At 42.7% G+C, this 15,853-nt stretch overlaps 1 protein-coding gene across 5 annotated transcripts in view; it reads left to right on the top strand.

Moving 5' to 3' along the window:
• Positions 1 to 15,853, top strand: part of CAPN3 (calpain 3) — a 265,534-nt gene that overhangs the window by 153,775 nt on the left and 95,906 nt on the right. For all 5 annotated transcript variants that reach the window (XM_073610524.1, XM_073610528.1, XM_073610523.1 and 2 more), the window contains 2 exons: positions 797 to 882; positions 8,856 to 8,933. In XM_073610524.1, coding sequence (XP_073466625.1) covers positions 797 to 882; positions 8,856 to 8,933 — 164 coding nt within the window. The remainder of the gene's footprint in view (positions 1 to 796; positions 883 to 8,855; positions 8,934 to 15,853) is intronic.

Below are 15,853 nucleotides of genomic sequence, written 5' to 3'. Positions count from 1 at the left end.
AGGTGCTGTGCTGTGTAATCTGCTTTAAGGGACCAGGATCTGCATTTATTTTTTTGGGTTGACAAACACTTTAAGAAGCAAAGCTCATTTAAATCTCAGTGGTCTAAGGCAGGCCATACATGGGTCTAATTTTGAAAGAATTTTACTTTTAAAATCTAAGAATTTTTGTTCGTATTTCGCACCATTAGTGGGCTGCATCAACAGCCGATTTTCGTGCGGCAATCAAATTTGAGTAATGTTGGAAATTTTTTTGAAAAATGAACGATTTTCTAATCAATGATGGGAGAATCGTGCGAGAAATGTAATCGAAAAAGAAATGTGCAAGAAAAGAAAATTCCCGGAAAGAAAAGAAGATTCCCAGCCACAAAAATTCTCTTCTGTAGCAACATGAGGTGAAATTGAAGGCTTGGTTGGCCGAATTTCGAAATCAATGGTGGCACCATCGGATCAAAAAACTCACGAATTTTCTGATTTTCAAAAGAAAATTCTTTCGACCATGTATGGCCAGCCTTATTCAGCATTACAGTGTAAAGTTAAATAGCAATATGCCTAAGCAATCGATCAGAGTTATAATAGCCATATGCAGGAAAACACTAAATCTGGTTTCTATGAGTTACTGCACTTTTCAGTGATGCCGTATTGTTCTGCCTTAGTGATGAAGCCAATAAGTCTGTGAAACATTCACAGAAATGAGCAAATCCAATCACATGCATAATGCATTTATACTATTTTATAGGCATTCAATGTAGAAAACATCTAATGACAAATCTGCTTCTTTGTATTTTCTACAATACAGACAACATTTAAAGCAGATAAGGTAAAACTTGTTCGTCTAAGAAACCCGTGGGGACAAGTGGAATGGAACGGATCCTGGAGTGATAAGTAAGCCTGACATGTCCTTCTGTATTATGCCCTTGCTGGTGTCATTGGCCCAGATTTATGAAATAAGAAGGGCAGAATGATAACCAGTTTTTATGCTATTTTCCAAAATGGCCTTGGAGAAATGAGGGTTGAAATATGACTATTATGAGCACCTTTACATTTCCATTCCTCCAACGTTGATAACACAGAGAAAGTGTCTTCTTTATGGTTACAGGTGAAATAAAAACAGTACAATGTGATATTGTAATGTGAAACACAGCAGCTAAAGAATCAGTATGAGGTTTATGTTTTAATATGTAATCTTCCTCACTGGCACTGCTAGCAAAAATCAATATTGTGAGAGTCCCATAATCCATCAATGTTAAACATACAATCTAGTCAGATTTTAAAAGAATCAGATTAAAAAAAACATAAAACAAAATTTTTTAGACTGTTTTTTTTTTTTTTATCTGATATTTTTTTATCTGATTTGATGCTACGTTTAACATTGATGGATTATGGGACTCTTGGTTTTTGGCAAGTACTAGGCATAATGAGTTACCACTTTTTGTGATTGCACATATTAGATGTATTTTATAGTTTTTTTATATTATTTTTCAGAGTAATTTTATTTGTTTGAGCACTGTATTTATTGACACTTAATTTTGCATTGAAATAGTTGCTACTGAGCGTGGCACAACTGCTAGCAGTGTGTTCATTCAGCAGAATCCTTCACATTTGATTTTCACAGTGGTCCCCTTTCTCATTCTTGGCTTGTTTGTCTATTCTATAGTCGTAGGTACATGGTGTTTGAAGCAGGACAGATATGTTAGGTGGTTATTTAACATACTTTATTAGTTGTATTCATTGTAAACAAATCTGGGAATTTTCAAACTGAGCTTAAAAAGAAAAAAATCATCATCAGAGGACACCTTAATGTACAAATGTTAAAATGATTGTAAAGTCAGAAGGTATTTTATCTTAATGCATTCTATGCATTAAGATAAAAAGCCTTCTATGTGCAGCAGCCCCCTCAGCCCCCCTAATGCTTACCTTAGCCCCATCTAGATCCAGTGATGTTGTAGGATTGTCTTGGCTGCCCGGGACTCCCCTCCTCATTTGCTGAGACAGCAGCGCAGCACCATTGGCTCCCGCTGCTGTCAATCAAAGTCAGTCAGCCAATGAGGAGAGAAAGGGGGCGGGCCAGGCCATGGTTCTGTGTCTGAATGGATGCAGGGAGCAGTGGCTTGGCTTGGGTGCCCCCATAGCAAGCTGCTTGCTGTGAGGACACTCAACAGGAGGGAGGGGCCAGGAGCACCGAAGAGGAGCCTGAGAAGAGGAGGATCAGGGTTGCTCTGTGCAAATCCATGCACAGGGCAGGTAAGTATAACATGTTTGTTATTTTTAACTAAAAAACCCCAAGACTTTACAATCACTTTAACCACTTCCCGCCGGGAGGGCATACATGGACGTCCACTTGTTTCAGTGATTATACCGGGATAATGCACCTACAGGCATCAACCCGGTATTGTTCTCTTCATCCGGCAATTCCCTGCACCGTAAGGACAATCATAGTGACAGTTCAGCCACTTGATTGTTCTTACAGGCATCGGGAGGGGACAACCTCCCTCCCGCCACCTTCCGCTGCTTGTACCAGCTTGCCCACACGATCCGCAAGCTGGAGAAGAAATCCACTGGCGCTGGAAGTTGACCAGAGAGGTTTCCAGGAAACAGATGGTCCCCGGTCATCTCTATAAATATATATAAACAAAAGGGAGACCCCAGGGATTTTGTGGGTGGGAGGGAGATGGGAAGTATAGATATGTATAAAGGTGAAAGGCATCAGAGTATATAAAAATAATGGTACTTTATTCAAAATTGCACAGAAATAGAAGATTTAAAAGCAATAAAGTATACAATAACTGCAATTAATCATAGACATAAAGGTTCTAATGGTGAAGAACTCATACATGAATGATATATATGGAAAAATCCAACATGTTTCGGAATGTTTAGGATGTTAATTCCTTCTTCAGGGATTTCCTGTGCAGTTGTAATATCTAGTCTGCAAAGTGTATGAAAATAGAGACATACTAAACCCAAGTATACAAGTAATAAATATATATAGTCTAGTGGGCATATATAAGTTAATTAGGGGGCTTGGAAGAAATGGGGAGGAACAAAAGAATAATGAAACATGATGCCGCCACCCGTGTAATTTTACATGGAGTAAACTACTTTAATATGGTCTGTCAACGTTGCAGATATGTGGATTGAGATTCTAAACGGCTCCACAACCCCCCCCCCCCCCCCTTGTTTCCTTACTATTTAGGAGATCAGAACCTGAACCTATCATCTTCCAACATTTTATCTTTTCTGAGTCTTGCAAACAACTATAATCGGTGTAAACCAGTAAGTTTTTTGTTTGTTGATGTTTCATTATTCTTTTTTTCAAGATCTGCAAGACGCCTTTAATATCCCCAGACAAGCTTTTTTTAGTTACTTGCAAATACGGCATTATGCGCAATCGCTGGTAACGAATCTTCAATTCTCCCCCTTAACTGGATTCGAAAAACTATGTCTAGAGGGCTCGTCCCCTAAAGGTATTATCTTGTGCACTTATCAGCTCCTGACCATGGCGTTTCGTTTTAGAGCAGTGGAGAGTGATATGCACTGACCTCTGAAGACCGCTTTATGACCCTCCCACAGGGAGGAGGTAGACACCTCAGGAGAGCTGTTTTCTGCAAAGTATAGCTTCAGGGTTTGTTCCAGTTCCATTCTGGAAGGGTCATGTTTAATTATAAAATCATTTAAGCGCCAATGACATGTACATAAGGATCCCGGGGAGAGTGCGAGGGAAATTTTAATCGGAGAGTGGTCCCACCACGAGATAGCCTGCATATCTGAGCCTGTACAGGCTCTCAGGGTCGGAGCATTGACAAAAAAGTAGTCCAGTCGCGAGTGGGACTTGTGGGGGTGGGAGTAAAAAGTGTACTGTTTAGCTGATGGGTAGGTGGTACGCCAAGTGTCAAACAGGGCATATTTCCTGGTTAATTGACAAAAGACGGTGGATTTTCTATCGACGGCTGTGGGAGTTTTCCCATGCCCTAAGGAATGTTTGTCAAGGCAAGGGGAGTAGGTCAGGTTAAAGTCCCCTCCAATGACCAAATTGGTGGGGAGCCACGAATAATCGTTTATACACTTTGGACAAAAAGAAATTTTGATTGGTGTTCGGGGCATAGATGTTGCATAAAGTGAGATTGGTGCCCTTCCATGAACCTCTGAGAATAAGATAGTATCCTAGTGGATCTGAGTACAGGGATTTTAACTGGAAGGGGGAACCCTGCTTAAAAAGGATTGCTACCCCGCACTATTCCTATTAAAAGTGATGTTTACATTCCTTGTAATAGGAATAAAAGTGAGGAAAATGTTTTTTTTTTTCTTAAAGGGAAAGTGTAAAAATCTAAATATGAAAATAAAACAAACAAACAAAAAAAATATTTTAAAGCGCCCCGTCCTCGCAAGCTTGCACACAGAAGTGAATGCATGCATACGTCGTGCCCACATATGTAAACGGCATTCAAACCACACATGTGGGGTATTGTCACGAACGTTAGAGCAAGCGCAATAATTCTATACCAAGACCTCCTCTGTAACTCTAAAGAGGTAACCTGTAAAAAAATGTTAAAGTGTTGCCTGTGGAGATTTTTGAGTACTGAAGTTTGGCGCCATTCCACGAGCATGCGCAATTTTCAAGCTTGACATGCTAGGTATTTACTTGGCGTAACATCATCTTTCACATTATACAAAAAAATTGGGCTAACTTTAGTGTCTTTTTTTTTTTTTAATTCACGAAACTGTTTTTCTTCCCAAAAAAAACGTGTTGGAAAAATTGCTGTGCCAAATACCATGTGACATAAAAAGTTGCAACAACTGCCATTTTATTCCCTAGGGTCTCTGCTAAAAAAACATATATATATATATTGTTTGGGGGTTCTGAGAAATTTTCTACCAAAAAAAATGGTGGAGAAGTGGTTAAGTAGGAGAGATACAGGCTGCTGAAATTACGTGAAAATCTCAACTTTCTCTGTAATAGTTGAGCTTGTCACTACACATCCCATATCCTGAGCCTTTCTATGAGTGTGATCAGTGACCTTACTGACCAATAGGGAGATTTGGAAGTTAGAATGGGTGGAGCCAAGGTCAATTTACAGGAAAAAAATTGAGTTTATAAGTAAATTTTGTTCAAAAGATGGTTTTGATATCTAGTTTTCACTCAGAATAACCTTCGTTCATGTCCTTTTTCTTATATGCCAAGACTAAATTTGCAAGGTTTATTACAGGCTTACTTTAACGCATTTTCCATAGTCTAACCATGTGCAGAGTACTAGTTTGTATACCAGTTGTAATGGCTAATGAAAGCCGTCATGGACTTTGGGCTATACTCAACTCATGGGATCTACTTCATACATTAGTTATGTCTGATCACCCAACTGTTGATTTATTGTATTCCTTTAATATTTCAATGAAAAAATGGGAGACTTTTCAATTCAAATTTATCTCAATGTATTTCAAGCCCTTCACTTTAGTCTCAGTCCACTTCCTGGGAGGAACAAAACTGGACTGCTAAGTTAATATTTGGACAGGCTTGGGTCCTTTTAGTGCTCTAGTCCTCTGACTACAGGTTTGATTGTCCTTATAACCAGCCACTAATAGAGAGCACTATGCATATATGTCCATACAAATACAAATACTATGCATACAAATGCTGTGCTACTAGTTATGATAGGAAAGTTAACCCACAAACAACATTAAAAAACTCTCAAATAACACCCTCAACCCACAAACAATAACATTAAAAAACACTCACAAAACACCCCTTTTAAAATGTTGATGAATGGTTAGGTGTTTAGTAGCATTTGAAAACTACTGGAAAACTCCGAATCAAGAAAGATTGGCATGTAACTTCCACAATTGGTCATGTCTTTTCTCAGCTTTGGAATCAAAGTGATATGAGCTTCTAAGGTCTGGAGCAAACCCATCTGGTTTTTATTGCCATCTGTGTCATCATTGGGAAGATTCACCCTTTGATTCTCCTGGTAACCATTATCATAGGGACCAAAAGTGAGGGGAAATCCAAAATGAAACAGGTATAGAATGGCAAACTTCCAATGGGGCACTTGCTAAGTGGACAACTGCTTTAGAGGGGGGTTCCCTTCCTGATGTGTCTATGGGACAGGAAGAGAAGTGACATTTCTCCAATGGTACACAGGTGGTAAAAAAAGCTAACATAGGTTTTGACACTTTTCTACTCTGTCCAAAACTAAAATAAACTGTTTTTGCTCTGAATATACTTTTATTACAGATGGATAATTATTCTAATAGATCAAGGCCAGATAATAACATATAGTATGGTCATATAGCCATTGATCGTGTAATGAAATCAGGTCATCCAGGTTCCAGTCTGGATGGCATCTCATTGAATGATAGTGAAGTGTCTAATGCCGCGTACACACGAGCGGACTTTCTATCCTACTTGGTCCGGCACACTTTCCGACGGACTTTGTCCGCCAGGTGCGCCGGACTTTAAAACGGACGGACTTGCCCACACACGCCGGGACTTTCCGGCGGGCTAAGTCCGCCCGTCTTTCCGACGGACTTTCGCCGGAGTTCCGGTGGACTTTCAGAATGAACGGACTTACCCACACACGGACAAGTCCGTTCATTTTGAACGTGACTCAGGTGCGACGGGACTAGAAAAGGATGTCAATCTTGCCGCTTTTATCGGCGAGATTGACACCTTACTAGCCCCGTCGCGGGGCATACCAGGCCCTTAGGTCTGGTATGGATTATAAAGGGGAACCCCGCTACGCCGAAAAAACGGCGTGGGGTCCCCCTAAAATCCATACCAGACCCCGATCCGAGCACGCAGCCTGGCCGGTCAGGAAAGGGGGTGGGGACGAGCGAGCGCCCCCCCCCCTCCTGAACCGTACCAGGCCGCATGCCCTCAACATGGGGGGTGGGTGCTTTGGGGGAGGGGGGCGCCCTGCGCCCCCCCCCAAGCACCTTGTCCCCATGTTGATGAGGACAAGGGCCTCTTCCCGACAACCCTGGCCGTTGGTTGTCGGGGTCTTATCGGAATCTGGGAGCCCCCTTTAATAAGGGGGCCCCCAGATCCCGGCCCCCCACCCTATGTAAATGAGTATGGGGTACATGGTACCCCTACCCATTTACCTAGGAAAAAATTGTAAGTAATAAAACACACTACACAGGTTTTTAAAATATTTTATTAAACAGCTCCGGGGGGGGGATCTTCCTCCGGCTTCGGGGGTCCCTCCGCTTCATCTTCTCCCGGCGTCCGGTTGGTTCTTCTCCGCTCTCCGGCCTCTTCTCCCGGTGTCGCAGGTCTTCGGCCGGCCCCTCCGCTGTCTTCATGTAGCTCTATTGCGAGCGGAGGTCCGGACTTCTTGGCTTCTTGGCTTCTCTTCTCTTCTCTTCTCCCAGATGTTGACACGACGCTCTCTGCGGCTGGACTGGTCTCTGAGGGCTGCGTTGTGACTTATATAGGCGGAGACCCCGCCCCCATATGATGTCACAGTCCCTGGGCATGCTGGGACTGTGACGATTTAGGGGGCGTGGTCGACCACGCCCCCTAAAACGTCACAGTCCCAGCATGCCCAGGGACTGTGACATCATATGGGGGCGGGGTCTCCGCCTATATAAGTCACAACGCAGCCCTCAGAGACCAGTCCAGCCGCAGAGAGCGTCGTGTCAACATCTGGGAGAAGAGAAGAGAAGAGAAGCCAAGAAGCCAAGAAGTCCGGACCTCCGCTCGCAATAGAGCTACATGAAGACAGCGGAGGGGCCGGCCGAAGACCTGCGACACCGGGAGAAGAGGCCGGAGAGCGGAGAAGAACCAACCGGACGCCGGGAGAAGATGAAGCGGAGGGACCCCCGAAGCCGGAGGAAGATCCCCCCCCCGGAGCTGTTTAATAAAATATTTTAAAAACCTGTGTAGTGTGTTTTATTACTTACAATTTTTTCCTAGGTAAATGGGTAGGGGTACCATGTACCCCATACTCATTTACATAGGGTGGGGGCCCCCTTATTAAAGGGGGCTCCCAGATTCCGATAAGCCCCCGCCCGCAGACCCCGACAACCAACGGCCAGGGTTGTCGGGAAGAGGCCCTTGTCCTCATCAACATGGGGACAAGGTGCTTGGGGGGGGGGGCGCAGGGCGCCCCCCTCCCCCAAAGCACCCACCCCCCATGTTGAGGGCATGCGGCCTGGTACGGTTCAGGAGGGGGGGGGCGCTCGCTCGTCCCCACCCCCTTTCCTGACCGGCCAGGCTGCGTGCTCGGATCGGGGTCTGGTATGGATTTTAGGGGGACCCCACGCCGTTTTTTCGGCGTAGCGGGGTTCCCCTTTATAATCCATACCAGACCTAAGGGCCTGGTATGCCCCGCGCTCGCCGCAATAGGAAGATTTGTTTTTCCTATTGCAGCGAGCGCGAGATGCAATACCATCCCCTCGTGTCGCATTTGGTCCGTCGGACCAGCCTACACACGAGCGGGCTTTCTGTCGGACCAGCACACACACGAGCGGACTTTCTGCCCGAAACTGAGTCCGACGGAAAGATTTGAAACTTTCTTCAAATCTAGGTCCGGCGGGCTTTTGGGAAGAAGTCCGCCGGAAAAGTCCGCCGCCGCCCACACACGGGCGGATTGTCCGGCACACTCTGGTCCGCCGGACCAAGTATGCCGGAAAGTCCGACCGTGTGTACGCGGCATAAGGTTTCTCTCATGATCAGCAATGCAAGAATAATATCAATTGCTTTATAAACATATAAAAGGGTCTAGCTCAACCTTGTTACATCTCAGTGTATAAAATATACTCTTTATATATATTTATAACATAAAGTATAGCTCAGGCTTGTTATAACTTCTTTATACAATCTATTTGGCATTCTGGTAATTATGTTCTGTCTTCTGTAGCTCAAAGGAATGGAATATAATTGATAAATCAGAGAAAGCTCGTCTACAACATCAGATAAAAGAAGATGGCGAATTCTGGTATGGTAAACATTGTTTAGTAATATATCCTGATGACATTTCTTTTATCTAAATACATACATAATGTAAATATATATTTTATTATACAGAATAAAGTATTAAGAAATGTTAAATAAGTGAGAACTAGTGCGCAAAACCACAATGTGAGTATGGGAATTTTTGAAACTGACGGTAAAATACCCGATGGAGAGCCGCCAACATAGATAGGTTCACTCAGCTCCCCAAAAATTAGTTAAATAAAGATATGTGGCGCTATTCCATCAATCAGTAGCAACAATAGAAATGTAAGATGTAATGGGCAGAACAAACCCCACCTTCTACAATAAATGTCCAGAGAAAGTACCCAATAGCTTGACAATAAATGTCACCATACATGAGTGGATAAAAAATATGGAGATACAGTTCTGAAGTATGGGACAAATAAAAAATATATATAAACAATTAGTGCTTGATGAAATATACCGGTCTCCCCTCATCAAGTGAAAAAATTTTTTTTTCAGTGTGAATCTGTGAATATAGAAAGCTGACTTCTCAAATAGAATACTCGCAACCAAAAATCATACATAAGTGATAAATCAATACCTCACAAATAATCACTGGAGATAAAAATAAATATTAATGATGACAAATTAAGTAAAGTGGCTCTTAAACGTGAGCTTGCGTATAAAAATATTTAAGTGACAAATAGTGCAAAAATAAAAAAATAAAAAAATTTATATGTTCAGCAAAAAATGTGCAATATATAATAGATACCCAGATGAAAATTCCAATCATACCATAAAATAATAAATAAGTAATTAAGATGAGTAGAAAATTGATTATAATAGGACAGCTAATCCCACCACAGAGATGCTGTCCCAAACGGTGACAATTAGTGCAATGTAGTCCATACAAAAAGTGCAGTAGTGATGGGTGTTTTCCACAGCAAAGTCTTTAAACACAGTGCAAAAAGAATGTGCAGTGACTGGTAATTTTTCTTCTATGCACGTTCTAGTGCATCTCCCAGGTGTTTCCCCCAGCCTCTCACCTCCAGCAGCGGCCCCCAATGGGCCAAGTAGAGCGGGTGGATAATAACTAGGAGAGGATGTGTTTCCTGCAGCGTGTCTTTAAACATCAAATGAGTCTGTCTCTCATCCCACAGCTCCCAGCGCTCTCAGCGGTCCCAGCGGTTAATCAAGAACAAAGGAGAGGTCTCATGGTGCAGTATTAAAAACACATTTATTTGGAAAAAACGTAGTAACTTACATTAAAATATGCAGCAAACAGTAGATGTAAGCAAAGCTTCCGGGTTCGGCCGTCCCCGAGAAGCGTCGGCACCTGACTCCTCCTACCCTGACGCGTTGCGTCACAGCACGTGACTTTATCAAAGGGATGATAAAGTCACGTGCTGTGACGCAACGCGTCAGGGTAGGAGGAGTCAGGTGCCGACGCTTCTCGGGGACGGCCGAACCCGGAAGCTTTGCTTACATCTACTGTTTGCTGCATATTTTAATGTAAGTTACTACGTTTTTTCCAAATAAATGTGTTTTTAATACTGCACCATGAGACCTCTCCTTTGTTCTTGATTAACCGCTGGGACCGCTGAGAGCGCTGGGAGCTGTGGGATGAGAGACAGACTCATTTGATGTTTAAAGACACGCTGCAGGAAACACATCCTCTCCTAGTTATTATCCACCCGCTCTACTTGGCCCATTGGGGGCCGCTGCTGGAGGTGAGAGGCTGGGGGAAACACCTGGGAGATGCACTAGAACGTGCATAGAAGAAAAATTACCAGTCACTGCACATTCTTTTTGCACTGTGTTTAAAGACTTTGCTGTGGAAAACACCCATCACTACTGCACTTTTTGTATGGACTACTTTGCACTAATTGTCACCGTTTGGGACAGCATCTCTGTGGTGGGATTAGCTGTCCTATTATAATCAATTTTCTACTCATCTTAATTACTTATTTATTATTTTATGGTATGATTGGAATTTTCATCTGGGTATCTATTATATATTGCACATTTTTTGCTGAACATATAAATTTTTTTATTTTTTTTTTTTTGCACTATTTGTCACTTAAATATTTTTATACGCAAGCTCACGTTTAAGAGCCACTTTACTTAATTTGTCATCATTAATATTTATTTTTATCTCCAGTGATTATTTGTGAGGTATTGATTTATCACTTATGTATGATTTTTGGTTGCGAGTATTCTATTTGAGAAGTCAGCTTTCTATATTCACAGATTCACACTGAAAAAAAATTTTTTTCACTTGATGAGGGGAGACCGGTATATTTCATCAAGCACTAATTGTTTATATATATTTTTTATTTGTCCCATACTTCAGAACTGTATCTCCATATTTTTTATCCACTCATGTATGGTGACATTTATTGTCAAGCTATTGGGTACTTTCTCTGGACATTTATTGTAGAAGGTGGGGTTTGTTCTGCCCATTACATCTTACATTTCTATTGTTGCTACTGATTGATGGAATAGCGCCACATATCTTTATTTAATTAAGAAATGTTGCTATTTTCTTCGAAACAGAAATGAAAGGGCTAATGATGAGCAATTACTTAGAGATGTATTTTCTAACTTCTTATTGAAAAGCTTAGTAACAGACATTAAAATATACTTATAGATTTCAGTCTGCCCATATTCTAAAGATAGTAATATTCTCATCTAATTTCTTGAAAGTGACCGAGTTCCTGAACATGATCTGTTTACTTGATTTTTTTATTTTTTATCAATAGGTTTGTTTTATAGCACTATTCTCTACATTTTGGTTTCATTCTAAACTTGCAGTATATGTAAATAATTTTATAGTAAACAGTTAATGATGATTTTTCACATTCAGCTATAGTTCTGTTGGTTTGCCCATAGCCTTGTTATTACTTATAATAGCAAACCAATACATATTATAAAGTATTTAAAAAAAAATAGAAAACATCAGAAACAGAATACTTTGATCATAGTTCATTGGATTATAGGATAACTAAACCCACAAGCAAGATTAATATATTGCAGCTTACCTGTCTTCTGATTTGATGGCTGCATTCATTTTATCATGCCAGAAATGTAGTGTCCTTGCAGCTTCCTGTGAACTGAGCACAATGTTATTTTCTCTCTATATACTACTAATAAACCCATGCAATGGAAATGAACAAAGACACATTTGAAGTCTAGCCTGTGTGACAAACATGGCTCCTTCCATAGATACAGTGGAGAAGGGAAAGTGGTCACTAGGGATGAGCCGAACACCCCCTGTTTCGGTTTTCAGCAGAACAAGCAAACATTCAAAAAGTTTGTACGAACATGCGAACACCGTTAAAGTCTATGGGACACAAATGTGAAAGATCAAAAGTGCTCATTTTAAAGGCTTATATGCAAGTTATTGCCATAAAAAGTGTTTGGGGACCCTGGTCCTGCCTCAGGGGACATGTATCAATGCAAAAATTTTTTTTTAAAATGGCCGTTTTTTCGGGAGCAGTGATTTTAATAATGCTTAAAGTGAAACAATAAAAATGAAATATTCCTTTAAATATCATGCCTGGGGGGTGTCTATAGAATGCCTGTAAAGTGGCGCAGTTTTCCCGTGTTTAGAACAATACCACAGCAAAATGACATTTCTAAAGGAAAAAAAGTCATTTAAAACCCCTTGCGGCTGTAGTGAATTGTCGGGTCAAGGCAAGATAGATAAAAATCATTGAGAAAAATGGCATGGTCCCCCCCCCCCCCCCAGCCCATTACCAGGCTCTTTGGATCTGGTATTGATATTAAGGGGAACCCTGCACCCAAATTTTAAAAAAATGGCGTGGGGGGGCCCAGGCAATATATTCTCTGAACAGCAGTATATATGCTATACAGCCTGCCCTATATATTCTGCAGAAAATTGGGCCTTAGGTGTTGGTGGTACCAGAACACTGTAACCCCTCACAGATACTCTTGTTGGGTGCAGGAATGGGCCCTGCTATGGAATATTAGATCAAAAATTGTAATTACAATACAGTGCAGCCGTAGTGCAGTTGCTACTACTTTTCTGGTGGTGTACACAATACAGTGCAACCGTAGTGCAGTTGCTACTACTTTTCTGGTGGTGTACACAGTACACAATACAGTGTAGTGCAGTGTTGCAAAACAAAATATACATCATGTGCGGAAGGCAACCAAGGAGAGGCAGACGCTTACAGGTCACTAAAAGAGGGCAAGCAGGCTCTGTGTCTAGTGCTGGTCGTGGACATGGTTCATCCTCTGCAGGTGGCTGTGGGGCACGCTTGTCCTATTTCTCTGCTGCTGGCTGTGTTATTGAGCCAGAACATGCAGAAGAGTTGGTGGAGTGGATAACAAAGCTGTCCTCATTCTCCGTCACCCAGGCTCAGAGTAGTTTGCCTTCCTATGCAGCTGCCAAAGCGGCCTATTCCACCGGCTCCTTGACCACAGTCACTCCTTCCATAGCCCCACCATCATGCATGGAGGAGTCCCCCGAACTATTTGACCACAGTGTCGGGTACATGCTGCTGGAGGATGGGTAGCGATTTGAAGGCTCCGATGTTGGTGCCCAGGTTGAGGAAGGGTGTAACAGAGAGGGGGTTCCCAAGAAGGACAAGAAACTGGCAGTCATGTTTTCCCAGCTGCAGCATAGTGCCAAGTTTGCTCCAGTGATGAGAAGGGAGGGGATGATGAGGTCACTGGCTTTACTTGGGTGCCTGATAGAAGAGAGGAGGTGGAGGAGGAGGAAGCACAACTCCAACAAGGCAGGATGTCCTCTAGGGGGCATCTTAAGGGCAGACACCCTACTTCATCACATCGCAGAGCTCTGCAGGTGCAGGGCGCTACTGACTCCCCACTGATTTTGAAAAGTTCCTTGGTGTGGGCCTTTTTTGACACATGTGCAGCAGATCGCACCTTTGCTGTTTGCATCCCGTGTCTGAAGAGGATCAAGCGTGGCCAGAACAGCAGCCGCTTGGGCACCACATGCTTGACCAGACATATAATGACCTCCCATGCAGTCTGTTTCCCGTATACTATATTTCAGATTTAATATCTCTCAGATATGATTTGGGTTAAATGAGAGTTCTTTGACCATGAGTGAAAGCTTTAACACAATAACAACATTTATTGGTGAGTAGTTGAAAGTATATCTAATACACAACCATCTATCTATAGTCTACACCAAGGAAGAAAATATTAGGTTAAAATAAGAGAATTACATGAAATAATACAGAGTATATTCCTTAAAACAATAATCTACAAACATATTTAGTTACAAGTAAAAGGCAGACCTTTCCCATAATTACCCTTTGCACCAAGGTTCGATTCTGATGGCTGCTCTCCCATAAACGTGTGTTTCCCTCCCATCTAGTCTGTGTATATCATTATAGGCTGATGCCTCATTGGTTGGCATAGTCTGGCTCTGATTGGTGAGCTTCCCTATTCCTGGTTAAGGACTGGCTACATCTCTAATCTCTATACTTTGCATAAGTCAGCCCCTTTTAATGCAAATCCTTGTGACTATTCTGAGCAGGAGATTAACTTGAATTTTCCCGGGAAGTTAAGTATTGATTACGGGTTGGCCTCCCTTCATATCCCAGCATGGGATCCTTTGTAGTGAGTGTGTGTAAAACAATGAGGTTTGGATCCCATTGTTTGTATAAACAAGCCTAGGCAACGACTTGTCTGGTCTACCAGAGATTTCTGTGAAGATAATATGGTCCGTCCTACATAGATACAAGCTAAATGAAATATATACATAATTACAACATTTTACAGCTATTAATGTAGATTTCACATAAACTCATAAGGCAACAAGTCCGTTGGCAACAGCACTTGAAAGACCCACATTAAAGAAAAAGATGGACTTCTCCTTGCTCCTCAACTGGGATCTCCAACCCTACTTTACCTCCAGTCCTCTCAAAAAACTGCACTGAGAGGAATGAAGATATAGCAATAGGTGTCCCAAGTACTTGCAACTGGGGTATCAGTTCACCACCATCTGATTTTAGCAGGCAAATTTCCCTACCCCAGTTTCTAAACCGTAAAGAGAGATTCGGTCCCAGTCATCCACATGCTCAGCGTCTGAATGCTAGCTTGGCCAAATTGTTAGCACTGCAACTGCTGCCTTTTCAGCTGGTAGACTCTGCCCCCTTTCGTGAATTTGTGGAATGTGCTGTACCTCAGTTGCGGGTTCCAAAACACCATTTCTTTTCACGGAAGGCCATTCCGGCTCTCTACCGGCATGTGGAAGGCAATGTTTTGGTCTCGTTGGACAGGGCGGTCAGCAGTAAGGTGTACATTACCGCTGACTCATGGTCTAGCAGGCATGGGTAGGGACTTTACCTTTCCTTCACGGCGCACCGGGTAACTCTGCTAGCAGCTGGGAAGGATGCAGGACAGGGTTCAGTATTGTTGGAGCTTGTTCCGCCACCACGCCTCCAAAATGCTACTGGTACTTCTGCCACAGCTCTCTCCTCCACCCCCTCCTCTTCTTCTTCCTCTATGGCCTCTTCTGCAGATTTGTCCTCTGAACCAGCGGTGCTCTGTAAGCATTCAAGGGGCTACGCAAGCATTCAGGCAAAAAGATGCCATGCGGTGCTTGAGTTGGTCTGCTTAGGGGACAGGAGCCATACTGGGACAGAGATTCTGTCAGCTCTGCAGGGGCAGGCTCAGAGGTGGTTGACACCACGCCAGCTTCAGCCAGGAATGGTTGTATGCGACAATGGCACCAACCTTCTCTCCGCCCTCCAACAGGAACACTTGACCCATGTATCATGTTTGGCACACGTCCTGCAGTGGTTCTTGAGCAGGTACCCAGGCTTACAGGATCTCCTGAGGCAGGCCAGAAAAACCTGTGGTCATTTCCGCCAGTCATACAATGCCAGTGCTCAGCTGGCTGACATTCAAAGGGAATGCAACCTGCCCACCAACCGCCTC

The sequence above is a fragment of the Aquarana catesbeiana genome, linkage group LG13, assembly GCF_042186555.1.
Source record: "Aquarana catesbeiana isolate 2022-GZ linkage group LG13, ASM4218655v1, whole genome shotgun sequence".
Lineage (NCBI taxonomy): Eukaryota > Metazoa > Chordata > Amphibia > Anura > Ranidae > Aquarana > Aquarana catesbeiana.
The sequence above is the reverse complement of the archived record's forward strand: the minus strand, read 5'-3'. Positions and strand labels throughout refer to the sequence as shown.